The sequence below is a fragment of the Micropterus dolomieu genome, linkage group LG04 (assembly GCF_021292245.1).
Source record: "Micropterus dolomieu isolate WLL.071019.BEF.003 ecotype Adirondacks linkage group LG04, ASM2129224v1, whole genome shotgun sequence".
NCBI classification, from domain to species: domain Eukaryota; kingdom Metazoa; phylum Chordata; class Actinopteri; order Centrarchiformes; family Centrarchidae; genus Micropterus; species Micropterus dolomieu.
The window spans coordinates 14,689,754-14,716,772 of record NC_060153.1 but is presented as its reverse complement, the minus strand read 5'-3'; the positions used below and the strand labels follow the sequence as shown (position 1 = coordinate 14,716,772).

The following is a 27,019-nucleotide window of genomic DNA, read 5'->3' as shown; positions in this document are numbered from 1 at the left end:
ATCCTGATTAAAAATGTCTTTCCTGGCCCCCTTTTGACTCTGTTTTTTTTTTTTTTACGTCTCTAATAAGTGTGTAGTGAACTTATCATTTTTCTTAGCCTCCCTCCATGAAGAGGTCAGTCAAAGTCAGAGACAGAACAGCAGATCTGGAGCTGGTATAGGCTTTTGTTTTCTATCTTGCCCAGGGGCATTTCAGCAGGGCCGCTGTTTGAATGGCCCATAAACCTGGGTCCTCCATGTGAAGGTTCTTCGGTACTTCCTCTAATTCACTTATGTATCACATTGAAATACTTTTACCACCTTTAGATCTGTTATTTTTTACACTCTTTTTTACACTCACTGCCATCACTCTTAATGCAAATGTAATAGAAGATGGTTTATATTATCTAAGCTTATAGAGATGGTTTAGAGTTCATAGGTCTGTAGTCACGATGGGATTTATTCTTCTAGTTTGCTCTCCGGTACATTGAATCCTCATTCCTGAAACAGAATGATTGTATTTCCTTGAATTTTTAGATTAACCGTTGCATATTTTGTTCCACAGTTAATTCTAGATTTTGTTTGTATTATTTTATTTTGGTTTGTTAGTTAGTATTTTTCCTTTCTGGGGTGAAGCAGCCCCGCTGTGGGCTGTCAGCCATAAATTGTGGTTCCTCAAGTCAAGGATGATGGTCTGTGCTTGTCCAGTTGCATGTTTGCATGTATACTATGGTTAGTTTGTTGTCCAAGAACACACTTACATGTGTATTATTGTTTACTTACTGGTTTCAGTTCCTTATCTAATCACATGCTTTAATGCAAGCAAATTTAAATGATGAAAATTTGCTATTTGCCTCTCATCCACCCATTCACACACCGGTGGCAGTGAGCTACCATGCACGGTGCTAGCCTGACCTTCAGGAACAATCTGGGGTCTACCACCAGCGACACTTTGACATGTGGAGCAACAGTAAAGCCCAAAATTAAACTGACCTTTTAATAATAATACAACATAGTATTATATGTATAGTATGTAATAATATTGTATTCTTGTTTACAACTCACAGAGACAGTTTAACTTGTACATAGACATTGCATGTTGTTGTTCATTGTTGCGGTTTATATATATTTACAGTATATATGTATACTATTGTTGACAAAACATGACTATACTAAAGCAAAACAATAATATATTCAAGTTGATAACGGACAACAGCTGGGCCTATACTTGTATATATGGTAGGTTACAGTATAGTTTGATGGTTTGTAGTGTGTGTGTGTGTGTGTAGGTGTGTTTGTGTGTGTGAGAGACATAGACAGAAATACAGACAGTCCAGCCTTCCTGACTCTAGAGACCCTAAAGTCTCTGACCTATTTCTGTCTGGGAGTAGCTGCTTCATCACAAGCAGACACCAGCCACTGCACCTGGACGGTGAATGTGTGCATGTTTTGTGTGTGTGTGTGTGTGTGTGTGTGTGCCTGAGAGACGATGCACACTGTGTCTCTCCGGTATTACTGTACAGCTCTGTTTAGTTCTTGCTTATTTGAATGCACACTCACTCCCTCCTCCTGTCTTCCACTCTCCACCTTTTCATAGAGCAGCATTTTCCCACCGCACACTCGTATACACACACACACACACACACACACACACACACACACACACACACACACACACACACACACACACACACTTTCCTTATCTCTCAGGTGCTGCCTGCTGCGATGTCCAGTGCTGAGTGTTGCTGTATCTGCGTTCACAGCAGGACAAACATACATGCACGCACACACACAAACCCACACAAACCCCCCCCCAACACACACACACACACACACACAGACCCTGTTAAATGTGTTCACAGCAGGGTAAACTTGATTCAAACAGCTAGCAAGAAAGCCTAATGATTGATGATAAGACCGGAATATCTGCAGCAACAGCAAAATCACACAAACAGGTTATCTGGGACCTCCAGGCACTGAGCTGCATTCACATGGCAGAGAAAGAGTGCTTGGGATCATTAGTGCACACAAACACACACACACACACACAGGGCTGTAACACCCCCCCGACCCACATTCACATGCATGTACCAACAGACAAAGAATATGCACAAATGCCTGCACATGCCAGCGGATTCTCATGCGACCGTACCAACTCCAACACTCTCGCTCACGCTGCTGCCTCCTCTTTTTCTCTCTCTTTCTCTCTTGTACTTTGAGACAAGTTTCTGCTGAACTGCTGAGGAGGCAGGCAGGTAAGCAGGCACATCAGCGGCGGGGCAGAGGTGCTGTTAGGCTGATGAGCAGTAAAGCTGTCTAGAACACCAGAATAGCTATGAGGAGCTGCATTTGCTCACATATTCACCTACCTAAAATCCACTCTGCCTTGTAACATTTTCCTCTGCACTACAGTATCTCTAACATCTCCAGTACACGTAGTTTAACCTTCAAAAGCATGTAGACTGCGGTAAGCAATCTCACATGTGCCAAATGAAATGTCATATATCTTCTGCTGTGCTAGGAGCTGTTAGGCATTGAAGGACAGTGTTTGTTGTTGTGTTATAGCATGATGAATGTGTTGCTCCTGTACCAACAGTGTGATTGGAGTCTTTCCCACTGACGTAAGCTAGAGAGGAGTATTCTCACAGAGAACAGTGATGTAATGGACCGTGAAGGTACTAGTCAGGCCCCTTCTTTTTGCTCCCTCCTTCTCGCTGTCTCACTGTTTCACCCTCCCTTCCTCTCTCTGTTCCCATCTCTGTATTTATTTCTCTCTCTCTGGCTTTTTTGTCTTGGCAGGCTAGTCTTTCTACTCCTCTGGGATCAATGAATTAAAACCCAACAGCTCCCTCACTCGGTCACAAAAAGGAACTACATCCAGAGATGTCAGCTGCTGCTTGCACACATACTCCCAGCTGTATCTCCATCATGTCTCCAGCTCCATCCATATGTATGGTGCACACCCTTCCTCCGTCTTTCCTCCACTTGCCTCAGTGATTTTCAGTCGCCGGTCGCTATGCTACTATACCCAGGTCGGTCCTTGAATGGTTTGTCAGATACTTTCTAGACACAGGCAGTTCTTTTGTCACATTAACTGTCAGAAACGTGAAACATTTATTAAACTCAAGTTCCCACTAAGGAGTTCCATACTAGTGCTCCTCCTCCTCTTCTTCTCTTCTCTCCTTGTTCGCTGTCTCCATCAAAGAAGAACCACTAGCTCTGTCTGCCCGAGGGAGACACCACAACGAGACAGACAAGCCTCCCAGCTCTCTACTTGACCATCCCAGTGTGTGGAGAGGGGAAAAAAAACATATGCACACACGAATGCATTAATAGCAGCACTGTTCCATCTGCACACACAAAGCCAAATACACCAGCAGTCTTGACATTCTCCTGTGGGGGGCCTTCCTTGGCTTTCATTGTTTATCAATACAAGATACTCGAACTACCACTACTACCAATAGACACACACACACACACACATACACACAAAGACATTGTATTTCTCTTTTTGAATGAATCTACTATTAAGACGACTTTTACCTTCTTTCCAAGAAAACTGCAAAGGCAAGAGAGAAGGAGAAATACCCACAAACACACACACAAGTATACAAGCACATACATACACAAAACAGATGAGTGTGTGTGACTTCCGGAGTGCCTGCACACACACACACACACACAGTGTATGCATAAATGCGTGCACACACTCACACACACCTACACACACACATTGCAACTATATATGTACTATACATACACACGCATACACATTCTCAACTACGAAAGTGCAAAGGGGGAGGAAGAGAGAGGAAGCCCACAACATAAATATCCAATTACCAAACACATCAAACGCACAGAGGATGAAATATTGATAAGTTTGAGACATTTATGTAATCCACAATGGTGCCTTATATAAGTGTTCCATTTTGCACGTAGAAGCAGAAATGTGCAGGGAGGTATTGTTTTGCTTTTTTTTTTCCTCAGAAAAGAAAGAAACTGTTGTATGTTGGCAGACAAAAATGTGAGCATATGAGAGTAGCAGTTAAAAGCAGTTGGACAAATGTGCTCCCTCTCCGGCTCAATCTCTACCTCTAATCTCTGGTGCTCACATAGAAGAAAACAGGTGAAACTCAACATATCATTAACATGCTGTCTAAACAACAACACAGCAAATAAAAATGAAAGCAAAATGAGTGATGACTTAACCACTCGCAGAGCTCTATTCTAGTGTTGGATGTACATTTATGAGGGGGAGTGACTGGGATGTTTTATTTGGCAGTTCATATGTGGCTGTCAATCGTACAGTGATAAAGGCTGTTCCAAGCATATGGACCTGACGTAGGAGGTTTTGGGCTTCTGTCTTCACTGCTCTGCTTTGAGCTGCATATCATAGTCTTTGCAAAAGGCATAAACAAGCAAGGGAATATGGATTCTCTCTAATTAATTGTAAATTGTCACTGCTTGAAGAGGGAAAGCTGAGTGATGTGTGCATGTAGAATATGTGTTTGTGTTTTCATGTGTGAGAGAAATAAGAGGGAAAAACAGAGAGGAAAACTGAATAATTTGACTTAACTTTCGTGCCTTATCAACAAGCCACTCTTCGTGGTTTTTCCTTTGAAACTGCTATTCCCCACTAAGGCCGAATAAATTAGAACTCTAAATAGGAATAATAATGAGAGCATACATTATTCCTGTTGTTGGTACTGGTTGATGTTGTTGTTGTTTGTCTCGGCAGGAAGGCTCAGATCTCTATATATGCAAAAAAAAAAAAAAGGTAACTTCTCTGCATGTTTTATAAGTTTGGTGGATCAGTTTAATGGTGACCCAAAAAGATGTCCTAGATATTTGGGGAACATCCTTTTGAAAAATTCCTGAAACTACAGACAGAGAGCACAGAGGGGAAGTGAGAGAAAGAGAGCAAGAGAAAGAGAGTAGATGGAGAGATAACATGAAATGGAGCTTCTTCCTGTATTGTGAATGACTTAAGATTTTTCAGCATTTCTCTGCTGTATCAATCAAAAAGACAGTTTTCTTTTGACTACAAAAAAGTACTCAATACCTTTAGTATATCAGAATCAGAATCAGAATCAGCTTTTATTTGCCAGGTATGTGTACACATACTAGGAATTTGACTCTGGATTGTACATTGCTTACGATCATAATGTACATTCATGGTCATAATGTATATTCTGGAGAACAGCATGGTTGTATGTTACGTAATTATTAGCGTGGATGCCCTCAGACTCAGACAAACCACTGCTGAGTAAGTTGTGAGTAGTGAATGTATTGAATATTATGGACATGCCATCATTATTAATGCCTATTTTAAAGCTGATAGCCCCCTCTGCTGGCCTCTGGCAATGACCTCAACCTCAGTGGATTCCACTACTGGTTTAACAAGCTCCTCTTAGACCCTCCTCCTTTGCTCTGAAAATGGACATTTGAGAAATGTTCAGTGCTATGTTTTACCATGTGCCTAGGAGAAGTGAATGAACGTATACAATTTACGATACGTGCCAGTTGTGCCAGTTTTTCCTCTATATACCTCCAGTTTCACCAGGACAGAACAGTTACATTTTGCAGGTTAAAATTGACAAACATTAAACACACTTAAGCTGTTATAAAAAAGGAAAAGGAAAAAAAGCAGTTGTAATCATAATTCCCTATAGGTGGCACATTGGTCAAAACTGGAGAAGTTTACTTTCCTTGCCTGTAGATGGCGCACATTGACATGTCTACATCCGCACCTCCTTACTGCTGCTGCTGTTAGTTTGCTGGCCTAAAAGTGTCTCAAGTAAGACTGGAACAGCAAATCTAGAAATGTAGGCCAGAAAATGTAGGCACTGTGGCTCTGCATCTTGATGGTATTGGCTGGTTTAGGGAGCTTCACATCAATAACCTTCACACCAACTTGAAACACTGGTTTCTAACCAGTCTCTCAGAGACTTTTAAAAAATGTTGCCGAGGACAAAATGGCAGATCCTCCTGTAAATGAAAAACTCCTTGGTTATGACAACATAACCAAATCAAATCAAATCAAATCAAATCAAGCTTTTATTAAGGACACACACCAGGTCCAAAAGACACACAATTAAAAACAAAAACAGACAAAAACTAAATGAAAACAAAAGAAAAAAGACATAGTGCACAAGAACAAATATTGTATACATTTGCAAATTTTGAAGGCAATATCCAACTGTCTTGTCCATTTATTCCTCATATTAAGTTTCATGTTGATAAGCATCACCTTTGACTGTACGTAATGTGTGTAAATAAAAGTGTTCAGAGAGACTAGATAGACCATATTTTCAGTAGTTGCTGTTGGTGAGTATGGACATTGGACCAGGCCAGGATAGAGGTTATTGTTGATTACTCACCTCCACCGCCCTCTTTTCATGGAGAGCACATCTGAAATTCCAACAGTGACATGTGAAATACAGACAGCAACTCCTATGGACTCACAGCACTGCACAGGGTGCTGCTCCTCCCAGCCCTAAACATAGACCAGTTTCAGAAACAACACAACCATGCACCAGTTTTACAATGTTCATTTTGGTCTATCAAACAACATGTAATAAGGGTGACCTAACCAGTTAGGTGCTTTGGGAAAACCCATTACCTAGAGAAAGAGAGTGGCATTTACTGGTCAGTGATGGTTTCTATAAAGACCTATGTGCTTTATTGTTGAGTGTGTTCCTTTCTCATTAAAATATAGACATTTTACAATTTTTCTTTTGTCCAAATGAGAGTAGAGTATTTGTTTTACAGATCAAAGCTAAACCTAATGTGTGTTTAGGCCTCAGAAAAATTCATGTGTGACACTGCAGTTTTCTAATGCCATACAATGTGTTTAGTGTTCCTAAGTTTGTGTGTGATTGCATACACATATATCTGTATGTATTTGCTGCATGTCTGCGTAAAGATATAGAGGTACAGAGGGTGAAATGGCTGAATGTATGTGTATGTAGACAATATGCAGCAATGCATCATTGTAATAATCCCCCTCTCCAGCCCAGTCACAAGCCAAGTATGAAGTGCTACTGCCTGGTAGCACAAAGCACAATGTGAAGCTCATGTGACTGTATTAACCTTTCAGACCTAATCTCCTGCAGTCACGAATGAGAGAAAGAGAAAGAACGAGAGATCAGAAAATTTGAAGTTAGAGAGAAGAATGCAGCAAAGCAAGCAAAGAAGAAAACAATTCAGATATGTTTTGTTTCTCCTCTGAAGCCCTCAAGTCTCAGTTTCTATCTATGGTTTGTTTTGAGATGGAGAACAGAGACTCTTGATATACAGAAGTGCAGATTTGGCACTGAATTGTCAAATAAACCAAATTGAAGCAGTGATCACTGTGAAGCACCCCCCGTAGCTTCAAAAGCAACACAAAGACCACAGAGAATAACACTGACATGTTCTTATACAAACACACAGCAGAAAAGTCTCTAATATTTCCGTAGTTAGTTTTACAGCTTGGAGCAGACTGTCAGTGTTCCTGCTGCGGAGCCAGCTACATAATAAATCTGGTGGGTCAAGGAGTCTCATTGGTTCCATGGCACAGGTTTATAGTTTTGTCACGCTGGTCTTTTGGCATGGGAGTCAATGGAGCCTTTGGTTAGGATCAGCTGATTTCATTGAAAGGCAAGCTACATTAAAGCTTCTAAGAAGGGCTACTATTATAGGGCAACAACTTATGATCTAACAAAGGCATATTATTTTTGTGAGGATCAGTGGAAGGCAGACAGATGTCAGACATAAGTCTGGACAGAATTCATATCTTTACCTGGAGGGTAAAGAAAGAGGGAAAAAGAGAGAATTTCACATTTCACATTGTTTTTCTTGCAACATTTACTCATTTGCTCAGTTTAAACTCAACCAGTTATACCTTTATCCTTATTTCCCACTGAGCCAGCCATCAATGAAGAGAGCTATTTATGTTATGTATTGATGGCTCGATGTTGCCACAGTTGATGGTACAGTGAATTAACAAGAATATAGATTATTGAATATAAAGTGTACAGATAGATGGTGCAACAATTATCACATCACGACTGAGTCTTATTCACTTGGCTGGGTCGGTATGACCAAGACAATGTTTATTATGCATTTCTGATCAACTAGTAAACTATGGTAAACTTCAACAACATACATTTTAACTAACCCGTCTGACAAAATGTCATTGTCTCAATATGTAACTGGTTTTTAAAATGACACTGAACAAGGCTGAACAGCCATGCCATCTGCTCTGTGAGGGAAAGACGTTTTGAGCTAAATGTGATGTCAGCATGCTTACATGCTCACAATGGCAATATTGACATGATGAGGGGTAGCAGGTATAATCTTAACAACGTTCACCATCTTGGTTTAGTATGTTAGCATTTTAACAAGTGCCAAATAGCGCTAAACACAAAGTACAGCTGAGGCTGATGACGACAGTTTTGCTGGTATTTGGTCATGAAGCAAATTACTGGAAAAATTAAAACCTGGACCCAGTGATGGCGATGACAAAGTGAATACAATTCGTCCTGAGGGGGACGTGAATGTAGATACGAGATTTCATGGCAATCCATCCAACTGGCTACTGTAACATTGAAACATTTCACTCAAAGCCACAACCTCATGATGGCAACAGAGGAAAGGTTACCAAAATCATTAGGGTTCATTGTCTGGGAATCATTAATGTCTGTACAAAATGTTATGGCAATCCACATGGCAATACAAATTTGTGATTGCAAATAACAGATGCTCTATCTCATACCAGGCTGCAACCATAGAGAAAATATATACACTTCAGTCCAAGTACTTTCTGTGTACACTTGGGATGTCTCAATGATGCTAACCTGGATATGAATATAAATAAACTGCAGCACAAAAACTCAACTGGGGATTTTTCATTGCCTCTAGCAATACACTGTGGCTGACACCGTACATTTACAGATAGATCCCAATTAATGTAACACCTACATTCAATTTCCGTATATTCCTACACTAACCATGTCATCGTGAGACTGAAGAGTGATATGCTAGACATCCATGTAACATAGACATTCTTTGTATTATGTAACATGATAGACGTGGAAGTCTTTGTTAGAAAACACAGCTGGAAACCATGAGGCATCACCGTATAGTTCTAATCCTAGCTATGCACACAACACTGGTAATGTATAACTAACGTAGAAGTATAGTGAATAGTGTAATGGTAGAAAGAAATGTCATATAACGTGATTGATAAAAACACTAGGAACACAAACACACGGGAAGCCCTTTCACTATTCTGTGTGAAAAACTAACTCAAGAGAATACTTCTTTTTGTCTGGTGCATGATATCATGAACTTTTGCCTACAGTATTTTAATGCTTCACTCATATCTACTTTCTTCAGCTCTATGTCAAGCCCTAATGGTAGCATCACTCATGCCCCAAACTCACAGCTCACCTATAATTGCTCCTCCAGAGTTCATTGTGTGTGTGACATGCCGCCCAAGCTTCACCACAGCCCTTGTAAGAGTCTCAAAAGCATTTATCGCTGAAGTGCTACTTTACCCCCCACCCCCCACCCCCAACTCCCAGAGAGACACCTGGTGGTACAAACACACCTTGGGGTGGCAATATTTAACATGGCGATGTTCGTCTTTTCACCCTCCCTCCCTTCAGCGTCACCTGCTAACATTGCCCTCCCTGCCCAAGCCCAATTTACTGTCCATCCATCCAGACTCTACACACACTGTATATGGCCTGTGGTGTGCACACTCACACTTGACATTTGAGCAAGATTGAAGGAACAAAAAGAGGGGTAGTAAAGAGGGAGAGACTGGGATTGTTTGGGAGTATATTTTTTCTGACAACATGGAGTACTGCTTTTTGAAAAGATTCCTATTTGTTTTGTCGATACAACACTGCACGTCTGAAGGTAGGATGGCATTATGCAAATACATTTTATTATCAATGTGATGATGTCTTTGTATTCTGATAAAAAGAATAACATCCTGCACACTGACTCCAAACCACAAATTTATTTAACAATTTCAACCACACATGTTATGTGTGTATAACTACGCTCCTTTTGTTTTTGTATTTTGAATCAATGAAAAAATGAGTGAATGAATGTATGATTACATGAAGGAACAAAGGATCAAATAAAAAATAATGTATGCATTAATGCCATCATAAATCAATGAATGGTAAGGATGCAGAATTTTGCTATATTTCCTATGTGATTTGCAGTGATTAAGGTGCCACATATGCTATTATCATCAAACATGCCACAACCATAATCCTTGGATCTGTTCCTTGAGTGGTCAAGATTCCTTTATCATCAGTATCAATACAATACACAACACCGCTGATCATATATTCCAGGTTTTTCTGGTACAGTGGCAAGACAAAACACCAAACACATATGATGCTATCTCCTTAGGTCTGTCTACCTCCATCCAATCATCCACAGTGGTCACCCTCCCAGATGACCAGGTCTCACCCCAGGATCAAGAGCTGCCCCATGCAGAGGTGTTACCCGTGGTGGCCCCCCCTAGCCTAAAGGAGGTGCAGCAGGCGGTGCTCCAGGCCTCAGAGCAAGTGGAGAGCCGTAGGGCAGAGGAAGTGCTGAAGGAGTTGCTGGAGAGGGTGGTGGAGGCAGCTCTGGGGCAGGTGGAAGGAGGAGGTGAAGTGAAAGCAGATGAGGCAGCAGAGCACGAAGCGGCTGGGGAGGATGAGCTGGGAGTTGAAAAAGGAGAGACTGAAAGTGGCACAAAGGTGGAGGTGTTAAAGCAGGCAGTGGAGGAGGAAGTGGAGGGTGAAGACATGGGTGCCAAGGGGGAAGATACTGGTGTCGGAGAGGAGCAAGAAGTAGAAGAGGTGGAGGCATTTGAAGATGTAGCTAAAAAGGGGATCGGCGTTCTCGAGGGGGTGGTTGAGACCGCAGTTGGATCTGTGGAGGAGACCACAGCAGGTGTAGAAACTGGAAGAGGAGAAGCAGTGGGAGTGGACGTCAATGATTCTCTAAACACTGAAGTCAGTCCGGAGGTTGCAAAGGAAACTTTAGCTGCCATGGAGGAGGCAGGGGTGGAGGACAACAAAGAGCAGGTTGTGTTGTCGGAAGAAGAAGGAGCAGCTGAAACAGAAACAAAGGAGGTAGAGGAAACTCCAGCTGAGGAGTTGGCAGTGGGTGGAGAGTCAGAGCAGGAGACTGACCCTAGCCTGACAGTGGGTGATGTGGAGCAGACAGGGGATGTATGGGGAAAGGAGGAAGCTCTGGAGAAAGAAACTCCAGTAGATGAAATGGAAGGTGAGGTGATACTACCGTCTTCTGATAATTATGAGACAGAACCCACACTAACTGTAGAGGAGCGGGAAGAGGTAAACATGGAGAAGGAAGCTGAGGGACCAGAGGTAGAGGACGAACAAGGCCATTTAATGGTGGAGGGAGGAGCTGCTGAAGAGGTAGAAGCAGAAGGTATGGAAGTGGGGGAAGCAGAAGGAGGTGAAATGAAAGGAGAGAGTGTAATCATAGAGGAATCAGTGGCACTGGTAAATGAGGGGGTTGACCAACAAGCAGGAGAAGAGGAGCAGATTGCTTTGGAAACCTCACAGGGTAGTGAGGATCAAGGTGAGAAATGGTTCTAATAGAAAAAAATGCTAAATGTTGGGAATATGTTTGTGCATTGGAAACCTGGCAAATTAGGTTTCAGATTGGTGGTCTGAAACTGGCACCATGCCCCGCTAAACCTACAAACAACACCATCAAAAGTCCCAAATAAAATCCAAATCTTCTTGTGGACTTGCATCCAATTTTATTAATGAGATTCATATTTCAGCAGCATATCCTTATCTATTAACTATCTGAAATGTTGAATATGTAAAACCTGTTCATAATTTAGGTCACAAAAACCTAAAACTGCAATGGTAATTATCTTAAAATGTTCAGTTGCATTAGACTCAGCAGCTTTAGTTAAGCTTGCATTGTTTGCATCTTAACCCACTTTAAGAGAGGAAAGCTTTTAAATGAAGATTATAAGCCCCTTTAATACACTTTACAATAATATTGGTTACCAGCCCATGTCCTGAAAACACAAAGGTAAAAACCGTCGCTGCTCTGGTTGTGTGAGCCGTGCACTTTGGTGAGGAAATGAGCAGGGGGTTTTCAACTAGCTTTTGGTAGAAAGCCCTTGAGAAAATGTTTACTCAGAATATCTTGACAAGAACATTAATCATTTATCAGTCGAAACTTCTCTTAAAGCCCGATGATTATTGTGACACATGCAAACGCTGATATGCTAAGAACACATTCTGCACTATAGAGATACTGTGATACTATGAGTTAGCTCACAAATGCATACAAATCATGATCAACCTGCTACTCTCAGCTGCAGCACATCTACGCATTATTCTACATTCCATAGGTCCACTCGACAGACCCTAAACCTTGGCCTCTTGGCTTCATTTTCATGTGTGTGTCACATACCAAACCCTTCTTCTAGAAGTGCTGGTCATCTCTGCACAAGAGCCCAAAGATAGAGCCGACGCCACCATAGAGCAGAGCACGGAGAACCAGGCTCCCACTCCAAGCCCATCCCTAGGTGAGGTGGAGACCGGACAAAATAACCTTGGTGATGAGAGCTATGACAATGATATCATCACCCCAACTGATGACCTTTTGCCACATGACCCTATTGGGGCCCAACCTACACTGGATAATTTTGTGAAGGATGTTCTAACTGAACCCCCTCAGGCAGAAGGGGAGGAACCAGGGGAGGCCAATGAGCTGGTGGAAGATACGCCCGGAACCACAGGTAAAACGGACTATAAAAAGATATCAAAATATAAAAGGAAAACACATTACAGTTGACTTCTTGGGCCCATATGAACTCTTCTGGTTTTGATCAAATTCTTTCTTAATGTCTGGCTAAAGAAACGTTTGAGGGGAATTGAACTTTAAAATAAAAATAACACATTCTCAAGAGGATTTTCAAAACTGTGTTTCAGGCTATAAATGACTTTGGATATATATTACAGCAGATTTTTGGCAGCTTAAAACTTGGGTAGAATAAAGTAGAGCAAAACAGATCATCATCGCGATTCTGCCAACAAAATATGCAGATGGCCAAGTTGATGTTCCATTTGAATAAGCAGTGGAGCAGTAACAACACACTCTGACTGGCAGGGTAAGACCAGAAAGTTGGGACCATCTCATAACAATATGCTATATTCTACCTCAGTAAAATGGGTGAAAAGTATTTAACTTTAAACTGTTCCCATGCCCCTATGCATCACACACATGCCCATTTGAGCTAGCCTAATTTAAAACAGAAGGTATGTTGTGTGAAATGATGTGACAGTAGAACAAAAAAGCCTCCGTTTTTGTGCAGTTGAGTGTCAGTTGATTGAGCATATTCTTCTTCAGATATTTATTTTTGATGCTAAAATTAACTTGTTTGTTTATAAATTAATGTATTTTCACCCCTAATTCCAACACATCCCTCCACTTCTGCTCTCCCTTTTTTGCTCTCTCTCTGCCTTCATGTATCTGTTTAGAGACAAGTGAGTTAGGCCTGGACTCATGGAAGATTGGGGCTATCACTGCTGCGGTCTTCCTGGTTTTGGAGACAATTGTTATCATTATCTATATCCTCAAATGTCGCAACACAAACAGGTGGGTAGCACAAGTTTCTTTGCACTTTATTTCCAGGAAAACTCATTCAAAAAGGTATCTTGTATCCCAAACTTTTGTTGTAGATTTAAAGTACAGTCCAAATCAAATGTTTTTTACTTTATACTGCTCAACTTTTAGCCAATATTATTTCCTGTTGCCTGCCATCTATTGACATAATTTGGGAAAGCTAAGCTACATTATACATCCAACAGCCTCATGCAAAAATAGATTTCCTTTACAACTTTAATTTTACCATACGGCAGCGTGTTTTTTTCTTCTGGTTCAGTATTTGTAAAACAGCCTCTTTTCCTCTCTTTATTTTTTATGAATGGCAATCAAAACAATACTTGGTCTGTATGCACAATAGTACCAACCATATCCCATTGCTTCTTCTCTAATAGCCAAAATAAGCCATCTGATTGCAAGCTGTAGTACCAACAGAGCTATAATCACAGATGGGACTTACAGCAGTGCTGGTACACGATTGCTTTTGATACTGCCCAAGCTGCAGCTAACATTTCCACACTGATAGATGATGACTTGAGGAGACTGTGCTCAGCATTGGTTCTGTATTTCTCTCACAAAAAGATAATCATCTTTCATCAGTAATAAGCTGTACTAGTTTGTTTCCTTTTTCACCACATGACCACATTGATTTGTAGATGGGCAACAGTAATTTCTGAGATTTTGTGTGTTTGTTTGTGTGCATGTGTGTATGCAGTGCCCTACAGCGGTCATGTGAGGAGGGGTGTGTTGAACCAGAGGCAGCTACAGGAGGTGACTGCAGTGATGACACACTTCCTGCAGGCAATGGCGACACTCAACAGTATGTTCACATAAAATCTCTCCAACATCTAGCCTATATAGATTTATACAGATGGGCACGGGTGGGAAGTAACTAATTACAAGTAACGGAAAGGATTAAAAAAAGGTATTTGTTTCAGGATTGGTAATTTTTCACATACCTTTACTTGAGTATTTTTGGGCCAGTAATTTATTTTTAGCTACTTTTAAATGGTGAACTCATTAAATATAATGTCATGTTGAAACTGAGCTTAGCTTTCACTCAGTAGGCTACCGGTTTTTTAGGAAACAATCATTTTTGCAAAGCCCAGGGAGAGAGTAATAAGGGTAGATTAAACAGTCCTGTTGGACACAAGTTGCACAAGTCTCCCTCTAGACGTACCCTACTTCATTAAATAGTGTGCTGCTCCCGTGTTATTGCCACAATAATTCTTTATTTTGTAAAGATTATGTTCATAGATGCTTTAGGAATAATCATGTTGTACTGGGTGTCTGTGCTTTTGGAGAAAGCAAATCAAATGCAGCTCCCTTAATACCAAAGCAAGTGGCTTGGTTGGCTTTATGAACATATCAAGATAACAACAAATAAAGGCCACAAGCATGATTGACACATTGCAAGTATGATATTTGATCTTATCTATACCTTCATGTAGATTAAAAAATTTTAAATAATTGTATTAAACAGTAAAAGCTAAATGAGAGATAATGATGCACAGCGGATGGAACTGTTATTATTCCAATAAGAAACTTGAGCCTTGACTTATTATAAAATGACCTGCACACACTATTGAGTAGTTTATTGAACTGGTATTGGTATACTTTTATTTGAGTAGGTTTGTCAAATGGTAATTTTTACTTTTACTTGAGTGATTTTTGTGAGAATAATCGTACTTGTAATTGAGTAAAGATTTTCAGAACTCTACTCACTACTGCAGAGGTGTGTGTGTATGTGTGTCTGTTTGTGTGTTTGTATTTCGATGTCAGGAACCGTTCATCCAATCGACTTGGAACGTGGCAGGTGTGTTCCTGCAGACCCACGAGAGTGCAGTGTCGTGTTTGGTGCAATTTGAACACGCAACACAATCAGAATTAATAAATATACTAGAGAAAAGCACAGAGCGAGCTCTGCAGCAGCAACGGCAGGGAACACTTGCGGTGGCACAGCGTGGCGGCTCGAGCAGGCGGGGTTTATGCTGGTCTGCAACAGCGAGAGCAGGGTACCTTCACGGGGACGGAGCTTATATGCTCTAATGTGGTAATGAATTGTTGATACGAAGTTATTGTCATCACGCAGGTTTAATATTAGAAACGAATGTGTTGAAATGGAGAGGTAAGACTTTTACGTTAAGTTCTAAGGAAGCGCCGAAAATCTAGCAGTATCTCCGCCATTGTCATGTTATTTCAGTGTTATTAATAATATAAGTAAGGGGTCATCATAAAAGTTTGGTTGTCTGGTTAGCTCAGTCAGTAGTCCACAGGCCTTTCAATGGGACGGCTGTGTGATCGGTCCTGCCTTGTGTGAACAACAAATTAATTATGAAGAAATGTTTCACATGCTCACAATAAAGCATGTGTTCGAGTGTGTACATACCAGCGATTAATCCACATCCATCAACCTATGGAGTAGTATTTTCATTTCCCCAGCATCTCCAGGCAGAAAGTCCTGCATTTGGCATTAAGGGGAATCCAATCTCACATTTCCTGACGTTTTTAAAGAGATGTGTCAAGAAAGCCACAGACTCCTTTGAATGTCTTTCAGAACAGAAAAGTAAAAGCTCTCAATTCAACTTGAAATAAAGCATCGCTGCAAAAAACTTTCTTGCGCTTTTATTTTGTAGGCACTTAAGAGGAAGTGATTACGTGAGTAACTGTTGCAGACATGACTGAAATCTATTTCCTCACCAGCCACTACCAAAGTATTTATTTATTTCTGCAATTAATTTGTATATTGTATTGTATTTAAGACGTCTATTGCCGACCACTGCTGTAGGTGAAACCAATGAGAGACGCACATTTTGAACAAAAAGCACTGGGAGGCATTACATCGGTCCCTGTGAAAGGGCTCTGCACTAGTACATTTATTAAAGCAAAGACAAATATCTCATGGTCAGCCTTCACCAGCCTTCATCACAGATTGAACATAAGGACAAAGTTCACTGAACACTGTTATGTTAGATTTATTGGGAGCTATAAATACAGTATGCTGGTCTTTTATCACATTTAAACCATTTCAAGGTTTCATTTCAAGGTTGACATTAACTCACTGAGCTCAGAATGTACCTCTCTGCTAGGCTCATCCTTTCTCTCAAATCCCGAACTAGAATCAGATTTTCTGCTATCAACCAAACACACTTCTACGGTATCAGTCTCCTAACACTATCAGTCACTAACACTAGCTGGATGTCAGATTTGCCCATTGCCAACCGACTAAAAGTAGTGCACTGACCTGAAAACTTGTGGTTCATAGGAACCACCAGTTGTGTGCTTCTCAGCTGATTCCCTCCTGGCTATTTTATAAGCTATGCGCTCAGGAGACCGCTCACTAGGTCACATGAGAGTGTGAGTCCTGTAAACCCAAAGAATTACCCTGTAATGCCACTATTTTTCCTAATCAGACTAGCAGGCTTGGATCAATAATAAGGCAAAGGTGTGTGGGGGGGTGGGGTGGGTGTTGACCATGTGAAAGTATGGAGCGAAGATGTGAGAAGAAATTTGAAAAAAGACAGAGTCTCTGTATATAAACAAAACTCATGGGCACACTCGAAGTTGCGTGTATGTGATCCTATGAGTGCAAGTCTGTTGCTTGTGCAAGTGAAAGTGTGCAAGACATAAAAATAAATCTGATGCGTGCCTAGCACAGATGATAACAAAGCTGAAAACACTGAATTATTAAACAGGCGACAGAGTCATCTTGAAATGTGTCCTTGTTAAGAGGCTTTATAGCAGCAGTGACAATCCAGATGTCATTGGAAGAGGGAATCACTTAAAACACCGCCAACAAACACCAGAAGTCACTTTTAGAATAGTATCTTAAAGTTACATCTTTAGCAGCAGTATCATCTCAACAACAAGGCACGGGGTGCTGCTCCTTGTACATACAGGCATGCCAGTATCTGCGATGCAAGGCTAACATATCCACTGAGAGTAGATGAACTGTGAACTATCTTGTTTCTCTGACAAGATATTCATTTTGATCATTAAGGTGATTATGTTTTGTACAGCAGGTAAATGGTTTTCATTGAACCAAAGATATTTGGTTAGTATTTAACCACTAATTAGTATTTTATTCAGAACAATATTTTAATTGATGACAAAATGGTGGGTTTGCAATCACAAGAAGGGACTGCCTCTGACTATTAATCTACAACCCTGAGGCAGACCAGCTAAAGCTGTATTCTAGTAGCTGTTGTACGGGCCTTCCTTTATTTCTCCTTGGAAATTGGTAATTTGTAGCACTAACATCATGTAGCATATAGCCACTTGGAAAGCAGGAAGTCACGGTCTGACCGGGAGCGTGGGATTTGAAATTAATAGTACTGGCCATTAAGTTGGACTAATAATTGAGAATAAAAAGAACAAAAAGTGAGGTCCACAAGTAAATTTAACAAAAAAGTCCAAATCGCCAAAAAACATTTATTATACAAAATGCTTTACATTACAAAACAGCTGCAACCTGACCTAGAAAACCTAGTACTTTGGTGGGCAGATAGCAGAATTCTACTGTGCACCAATGCGGCACTGCAGCAGAGGACGTAATGACTAACCACAATGCATTCTGGGTAAGATGCAGCCGTTCAGTGTACATGCATTATACATCTGGAATGACAGTTAAGATGGTGGTTTGGATACCCTTGAGGGTAAATCAACTAGGGCACGTTAAACCACATGCAGCACTTTTAGATATTCTTTCATCCAGGACACCATCACCTGCAATCAGGCAGTAATTTCAAGTGATCTGTTTTTATCTGGGTGTGTCATTACATCTCAGTGTATGTCCTGCCACCACAATTTGTAAGCTTCTCCATCTGGTGTGGAAGTCATTAAATAAACAGACCTTGCAGTGAAAATATTCACATTTGCTCACAAACATATTCAACAGCAGTTCAACAGCCATTATGAAAACATCAAATTAAGTAGTGTTTGAATTTTACTGGTGCCCTAAGTGTCCCATCAGAATGAGCTTTTGTTTTCATTTCAAGCAAAATAGATTTTATCCTCTTTTGTATCAAATCTGTCAGTGATTATTCCTATCAAACAGCCCTGTCTTTTCCCATTGTGTTTATTTATCCATTACAACTGTTCAATGGCTGCCATCTGCCCTACTGTCCTCTCTACCAGGATAGCAGCACTTGACCAATCTGATGTGGCTTCAACCCTGGCCCAAAACAAAGAGCAGCACGAAGAGGAGCATGCGATATCCATGTCTGACCTCCCGCCCAGCTCCACAGAGGAGTTGGCCAGCACTGGACTGGGACCAGACTCCTCACAAGACCTCAGGACTTCCATTCTCTAGGGGGTTCAACTGTTTTGTCTGTTCCTACTGGGTCTAAATAAAATCCCTAAAGCCACTCTCCATCCTGGCACCCAATCCCAATTTACCCAGACCACCAGTCAATTGCCCTAAATTCTTAAACCCTTACCAACCCAACACAGACTGCCTTGGATTCTGAGTGTAATAACTACTGTATATGTAACACATTTGTATTTGGTGTTTATGACTATATGTCTGTCTGTGTGAGAGTGTGTAAATTGAAAGAAAGGGATACAGTAACACACTTGGCATGCATGGATGTGTAGGAGTGTGCATTAACAGGTGAAACGCACTTGAGAGAATGAGTGAACAGGAAGAGCACGTTTTAAAATACTCATGTGAGGGAGAGTGTGTGTGCGTGTGTGTGTGGGTATGTGTGTGTGCAAATGTGATAAAATTTGTTATGAATCTAGTTTGATGTCTGTGAGCTCTTTAGGCTAGAATGAAATTGTTAAGAAATGTTTTTCATGCTGACCAGTTCATGCTGATGAGTGATCAGTCATGCTGTACAAAACTGTTGAACATGATGCAAATGGAGCAGTGGGTATGGCCAATTTTCCCGTTTTATCATTAGTACAATTTATTCACACACAAAGTGCTTTGGCGGTACCATAGAGTACCAGATCTGCATAGTCTCATTAAAATGTCCAAATCTGGCCTACAAGATAAAAAATGTATTGAGATGAAGTTTAAAATTTGATTTGATTTTTAATCTCCGGACCTTTGTCATCATTTGTGATTTGAGAAGAACCAATTAAAATGATAATGTTGATTGTGTTTTCGTTCTTGGGTTCTTTGATTCTAGGGCATGGTTTGAAAACATTTTTTTCAATTTGAGCACACAGATCAAGTAATTAGATGGAACAAATTACTAGTTTGTGCACACAAAGAATCAACATTTTTTTCCCCCAGACACCTGACTGCCTCCACAGATAACAAACCATTATCATGTTTTTACTTGCCTGAAAGTGACAAAATTTACTCAAGTAGGACTTAAAGATGAATGCAACCTCACAGCACACATGGGAGAAGTTTCCCCTCAGGGCTTTCTGTCAAAAACACTTTCTGCCAGTGACCGTGCAAACTGCCGTCATTTCGGTTATGATCACAAGGCAAATGAATGAGTGCTTGAGAGAGAACTTGAAGTGTATCCATGTATACTGTGTGTCTCCTGTTTGTGTGTGTATGTGTGTGTGTGTGTGTGTGAGCTTAAACAAGCTCCACAAAGGTCCGGTCATGCGCTCAATAGCTATTTAAGCCAGTAGAGGGGAATGGGCCGACTCTTGGGGGCAGACAGTTCTGCAGACAGAGAGGAGCAGCATGCACAGTCAGAGGTAGGGGAAACACATTATACTGATGCTTTCTCACATAATGAAATGCAGAATGCAACTTAACAGTGTGAATGATGGCTTCAGCACCATTTACAAACTGAAAGTGGACATGACACTAATGTACAATTTAGCTACTGGCAAAGTCACAGAATGAATATCAACTTTTATTTCAGATAAGGATATATCTACGACATATAGCCACATTGGTGGAGTCATGTATTAATTAATTCATAATATACAGTATCTCTGAAAAAGATATGTAAAACATTTTTTTTCCGAAGTTGTTTTTAATTGTAACTTTTTTGGGTGGTTGTTATCACTGTTTTGTTGTAAAATTGCTGCCGCCAAACTATTAGTCACTCACTTCATTCATTCTCAATCAACAAGTTTCAAAAGACAAGCAAATATAACTCCAAAAAAGGTTAAAGCATTTCATCTCTTCCCGTTCTATTGTTGAAAGCATTTCTGAACTTGTAAGAGTTGAAAGCTAATGGCTTTGTGAATTATGAACAGTGACTGGTACTGCCCGCAGGGGCATGTAAGAACTGAAGTTTTGGAATAATGTTAAGACAACTGGCTTTAACAAGAGAACACAAGATGAGTGAGTTGCTCTTGAGCGTGTGTGAAGTGCATGTCTGCAGTGTATTGAATTTTTTGTCTTCATCTTACCAAATGTGTGCTGGGATGGACTCAACAACCCTGAACATGATAAGTGGTTTAAACAAAGATGGATGGATTGATGTACAACAACAATTCTCACCATGTAAACTGTATCTACTCTTTTTTTGTGTTTCTGAAATTCCTAACCTACTTTATTCTTAACTTATTTGCCCATCTAAACCACCTCATGTACCTAAAATCTTCCCTCTGCTTTCACCCTTCCTTCTCTCTGTACTTTGGTAGCATGTGGAGTGTGGCTGTCCTGATGGTGACCCTGTGCGCCACACTAACGCTGGCCCAGTTCCCCCGGGAGTGCGTCACCCCCGAGGGGCTGCGGAGTGGCCAGTGCTGCCCGTCTCCTACAGGGGCGGCAGGGGATGAGTGTGGCTCCAGCACAGGAAGGGGGCAGTGCGTGACCATCACAGTAGACAACCGGCGCCATGGCCCCCAGTACCCTTACGCTGGGCGCGATGACAGAGAAAGGTGGCCGCTGAGATTTTTCAACCGTACATGCCAGTGTAATGGGAATTTCAGTGGCTACAACTGTGGCCGATGCAGACACGGGCTGACTGGAGCAAACTGTGATCAGAGGATCTCTGTGGGTAAGAGAATGGATGCTGCGGTCTAAACTAAGCTTTGGCAACCTAAAAATTCAATTTCTATCTCCTACTGTACCATTTAAGATCCCGGTGGGCCTCAAAGACGTAGGAAAATACATCAGTTGAGGGAATGAATGCAGCATTTATTGTTAGGGAAAGGAAATGTCTATGTTAATTTTTTATAACATTTTTCTTTCCTCCTCTCGCCCTGCGTTTCTCCTACACCCTTTTCTCTCTCTCTTCCTGCCCTCCTGTCTTCCTCTACCCCATTAACCTCGCCCCAGTAAGAAGGAATATCATGCAGATGAGCACAGCTGATAGGCAGGCATTTGTGAGAGCGTTGGACCAAGCTAAGAGGACTGTCCACCCTGACCTGGTCATCTGTACACGACGGTACATACATAAGCATTATATATAACATTATTTCAATAATTCTGTATGGGCTTGATTGCTAAGAATATTTAACTGACTTAATGAAGTAATTTCAAAGGAAGACTGGTCTTTATTCAGCCAGTCTTTGGTCTCATATCAAGAACAGGCAGCCAAGCTTTGCCCAAGGACCTGCAGGCTCAGTCAAGCTGAGTCTGGCAGTTGAAAGCTCCATAATACAGCTTTGGGTGAACTCATGCTGTGTTTTGAAAATTATCAGTAAAATCATAAAACTTCTCATGGCAGCTTTCTGTTGAAGCTGCAGGTGGAAGAGCAAATTATCAGTTTAGTCAGGAGTAAAGGGATTTATAATCTTCTAAGTAACAGTACATAAATCTGTGAATAACCTCCTTCCAAATCAGCTGAGGATTGTATTAAATTAATTTTTGAAGCAATTCTCGGCTGCAGGTAGAAGAACCCTTTTAATGTCCTAATCATTTATTTTTAAAATGCCTCCTGTTTTAATGGCTTCACCCAGGATCTTAACTACGAGCCCCATTTTTAAAGCCAAGTTCCTCTCGGCAGCTATACACAAAAATGAAGTGTACACAAATTGTCTACCAATTTGTAGTTCAACTAAAACCATATATTCTCATGGATCAAATCAACCAATATGATGTTGGAGACATTGAAAAGTGAGTGGATAAACAGTTTTATCTTTTTTCCCCCACTGCTCCCCTCATCTGTAGGTACCAGGAGGTGTTTGGGCCTGATGGCAACACCCCGCAATTTGAGAACATCACCATTTACAACTACTTTGTTTGGAGCCACTACTACTCTGTTAGTAAAACGTACCTCGGGCCAGGCCAGACCAGCTTTGGAGGTGTAGACTTCTCCCACGAGGGCCCAGGTTTTGTCACCTGGCACCGTTTTCATCTGCTGCAGCTGGAGAGAGACATGCAGGTGAGCTGGGGGGAAGGGCGACCGAGGGGGGCAGTGGAAAAGGAAAAAGGGAAGCAGAGGAGGCTTTTGGGCTGATGGAGTGATGAAGAAAGTGGGGACAGGAGAAGGGATAATAAGGGGAGGAAGGAAAGATTGCAGGGATTTGAAGAGATGGAGACAGAGCGGAAAGCTATCCTGCAGGAGAAAGTGGGAGCAGGGAGGTAGGAGAGCAGACAGAAGTAAAAGAGAAATATACCAAAGTGGGAAATGGTGGAAAAAAATGAGGGACTGAAGGTGCAAAGACGGAAGGAAAATGAACTGCATCGTTTCATTAAACTATATGTTTTTTACACACACATATATCTATTGATTAATTCATAAACACCTGCTTTGTTCTTTTATTCCATTCACTGTGTGCAGCGCATGCTGGGCAACCCCACCTTTGCCCTGCCCTACTGGAACTTCGCCATTGGAGGCAGCGACTGTGACATCTGCACCGACGACCTGATGGGAGCCAGGAGCACCTTCGATATAAGCTCCATCAGCCCCAACTCTGTCTTCTCGCAGTGGAGGGTCATCTGTGAGAGTGTGGATGACTATGACACTTTGGGCACCGTCTGCAACAGTAAGGACACTCGCAGGAACACACATTATATATTGCCCCGCACTGTGCAACACAGCAGTGCTGATATACAGCGTAGTCTCAGCTGCATCGGAAAAGAGGGCAAAGAGCTCGTAAAGAGAGCATGTAGAACATAAGCTGCTATAAATAATACCTCACAGCTGTGCTGCATTCGATATTGCTCGCTATTACTACAGTTTTGTTTGAAACTGCTAAACAACCTCTTCTGAGTTGCTGTCTGCATCCAAAGTGCTGTACAGTTAAAACGCAGACATCAGAAACACACAGCAGTTTTTTAAGTGTTAATTCCCAATGGATCAAGTGGTTTACACTAGAATAAGGCTACTCATTGTAACACTGTAATAGGCTGGACTTGGTGATCTGATTTGCAGGGATTGGATCTCATTCCACACTGGTACCAGATTACAAACCCAAATAACTGCCTTTGCTTTAGTTTTCAAATACACCTAATTCATAATTTCTTTTTGCATCTGGTATTGTGGAATAATATATCAATGCTCTCTTACCACACTTTACTAAACACATTAAGGGGGGTCTTTTTTTGAACAATTGCATATGTATAAAAACATGCTGAGGGACTTTGGTTACAGGTAGAACATGTGAGTGGCCAACGTGTGAGCCTCATTACTGTCTCATTAATCCCCTTAGAGAGTCATGGCAGGCCTGGTATTTCCTGCGTCAACAAGCAACATCTCTTTAAATGGGTTAGGGGGGTTGCCTCATTTGTGCATGTGCTTGTTGAAGACAGGAATCTAGCACTCTACTGGTTCCTTTGATCTGAGGGAATAATCTTCAAACAGACAGACAACGCAGTTATGTAGCCTTCTGTTTATGTGCTTGTGTGTGTTTGTGTATATGTGGGAGAGAAAGCACACACCAAAAAAAGAAAGAATGAGATCATGTGTGCAAGAGGGGGGGGGGATCTTCTGTTCAGTCACAGAGCTCCCACTCACTACTGTTGACTTTTAGTGAATAATTCAAAAAGAAAACTGCCACCCTGTCATGTTCAAGACTGATCAAACTAGTCTAGACTCCCACATAGAATTACGTAGTTAAATAATACAACATTTCTAATTATCTTTCTTACTATTTCTGTGGGGACCACTGGTCTGGGTGTGAACTACAATCTGAGTGCCCTCCTAACCCAAAAACTGTAACTATTCAAATGGTCTGATGTCTGATTGCAGAGGTAATTTTATTTCACGTGATTTAGATAATATTATCTCTGACCTCAGGTTCTGTCCTTATCACCCAGGCTCAGAGACCATTCCCATTAGGAGGAACCCAGCGGGCAACGTGGCCCGGCCCATGGTGCAGAGGCTGCCAGAGCCACAGGATGTTTTGGACTGTCTGCAGCTCAACACCTTCGACACTCCACCTTATTACTCCACCTCCTCCGAGAGCTTCAGGAACACCATTGAAGGTGCGCAGTTATGCGTCACTGCTCAGAATCAAAGCAGTGCTTAAGATTTAACATCCACCCAAGAACTGAAGGGCGATTTTCAGGTTCAGTTGGGCTCAGCTCAAACTACAGAGCTGCTTAAGTACTGTGTGACTGCACGAATACAAACACAAAGTCAGAAACACACACTCACACACATACACACTAGAGCCACATATGGTTAGCTCCATCACAGCATTTGTTGTTCCTAATTTTGGTAAATCAGAGCTTTCATTTAATGGCTTTGTTGTTCTGTATTTTCTAGGCTACAGCGCCCCCCAGGGGATGTACGACCCAGTAATCCGCAGCCTCCATAACTTGGCCCACCTCTTCCTCAACGGGACGGGAGGGCAGACTCACCTCTCGCCCAATGATCCCATCTTTGTCCTGCTGCACACATTCACCGATGCAATCTTTGACGAGTGGATCAGCAGGCACCAACCAGGTACACACAGACTGATGAAACTAGATGAAACGTAACTCACTCAGAAGAATGAATGAATGGACAAATGTATTTTTTCTCATCCTGCAGGTGATGTAGTCTATCCTGAGGAGAATGCTCCAATTGGGCACAACCGGAGATTCAACATGGTTCCTTTTTGGCCTCCTGTTACCAATGCTGAGATGTTTGTCTCTGCCCCAGAAAACCTGGGATACTCCTATGAGGTCCAGTGGCCAAGTGAGTTGCAGCCCACACACATGCACACACACAAAAACCAATGACCCCATTTCCCAATAGAAATTTCTCCACTCCTTTCACACCGTGTCTGAGATCATCACCATAGCCATTGTCGCGGCGGTGCTGGTGGTGGCAATAGTGGGTGCCGTCATTGCCTGTGCCATGCGCATCCGCTCTTCCCGCTCAGCTGAGGCCCTGGAGCCACTGCTGGGAGAGACTTTCCAGCGTTACTCAGGCGATGACCGGCGATTGGACAAATCACAGTCTGTTGTCTAAATCCACGCCTTTCTAGACAGGCCTTAACATTTTCATGCAATTGTTTTGCTTTTTTTTATTCCCTTACTTCTTCTAATAAAGCTGAACTGGTTTTGAACCCAGACTCTGTGTGTCTGTGTCAGTGTATTTGCTATAAATTGTAGGGCTGGCAGAGTGTGGCAGATCTTTTACGTGACACATCCAGCAGAGGAGATCAGACTGCAGCAAACAGGTCAAACTGCCTGCTGCAGCTCAGCTTATAATGAATGGTAAATTGCTATTGGTTGCCATGACAGGGGGCTATTTCTCCCCTAAAGTGTCCCTTCTTCAGCTCCCAGTTGCTAAAATGTTCATGCAGACAAAGTGTGATGTTTGTGTTCCTATTCCTTTCATTCTGCATTCAGTCTAGGCTTATTACTGTGTGACTAATATGCTGTACGGTATGAACAGACCACAGACAGGTCTTAATACTACAGGCCTTTTGCTGCAGGCACGAATGTGCTTGTCTGGAGCCTGAGGCTAACGAGCAAATCAAATCACTTAGATTTAATGTTGCTTCCTCACCAATGAGTCCGATCATGCAGTGTCTTCATAACAACACACACACCGCCCCCATGTGGATATAAGACATTACTGCGACAAGAGGAGAAGATTTAATTAAGATTTAAAACAGTTGTGTACTGTTTTGGTCTCACAATCTTAACCATATAGTTAACTCTGCTGCATGTTGGGAATAGCACATGTCGGGCTGAATAAGACCAAAATTAAAATTTAAGAAGGACTAAGCATAATTAAATACGACACTGTCAACATTTGTTATAGTGGTAGGAAGAGGAGCAGGGTCGGAGAAAGTGCAACGCACTCGTTAATGGCGACTTTAGTTTCAAACTCTTGTGTTCACCTTAACCTTGACACAGTTAATTGGAATTGTGTTCTGGCATGTAGGCGATTTGAGCCACATAGGCCTACTCAAATTGTGTTTTACATATTTATATAAAGACTTCACCAAAACCGATTTAAATTATAATTAAAGCTGCAAGCAGCGTTGGGCGGGCCCTCGCACTTGTAGCGCGTCCGCGCGTGAGCCGGCCGAGTTGCACATTCTGGAGCTCTGCCGGTGCGGCTGTGAATTTCCTACG

At 41.6% G+C, this 27,019-nt stretch overlaps 1 protein-coding gene across 1 annotated transcript; it reads left to right on the top strand.

The window, feature by feature from the left end:
• The first annotated feature begins 21,196 nt into the window (after nt 1-21,196).
• tyrp1b (tyrosinase-related protein 1b) lies at nt 21,197-26,004 on the top strand. Its single transcript, XM_046047395.1, has 8 exons — nt 21,197-21,554; nt 21,836-21,944; nt 22,670-22,883; nt 23,283-23,487; nt 24,761-24,928; nt 25,212-25,391; nt 25,479-25,633; nt 25,704-26,004. Exons 1-8 carry the CDS (start codon nt 21,197-21,199, stop codon nt 25,899-25,901), a joined length of 1,587 nt encoding a protein of 528 aa, XP_045903351.1. The 3' UTR covers nt 25,902-26,004.
• The last annotated feature ends 1,015 nt before the right edge of the window (nt 26,005-27,019 follow it).

Bases quoted from the DNA above. Each gene is read 5' to 3' on its own strand.
- tyrp1b (XM_046047395.1), top strand. From the start codon at position 21,197: ATGTGGAGTGTGGCTGTCCTGATGGTGACCCTGTGCGCCACACTAACG. The intron at 21,555-21,835 runs GTAAGAGAATGG...ACCTCGCCCCAG, and splicing joins TGATCAGAGGATCTCTGTGG to TAAGAAGGAATATCATGCAG. The intron at 21,945-22,669 runs GTACATACATAA...CCTCATCTGTAG, and splicing joins CTGGTCATCTGTACACGACG to GTACCAGGAGGTGTTTGGGC.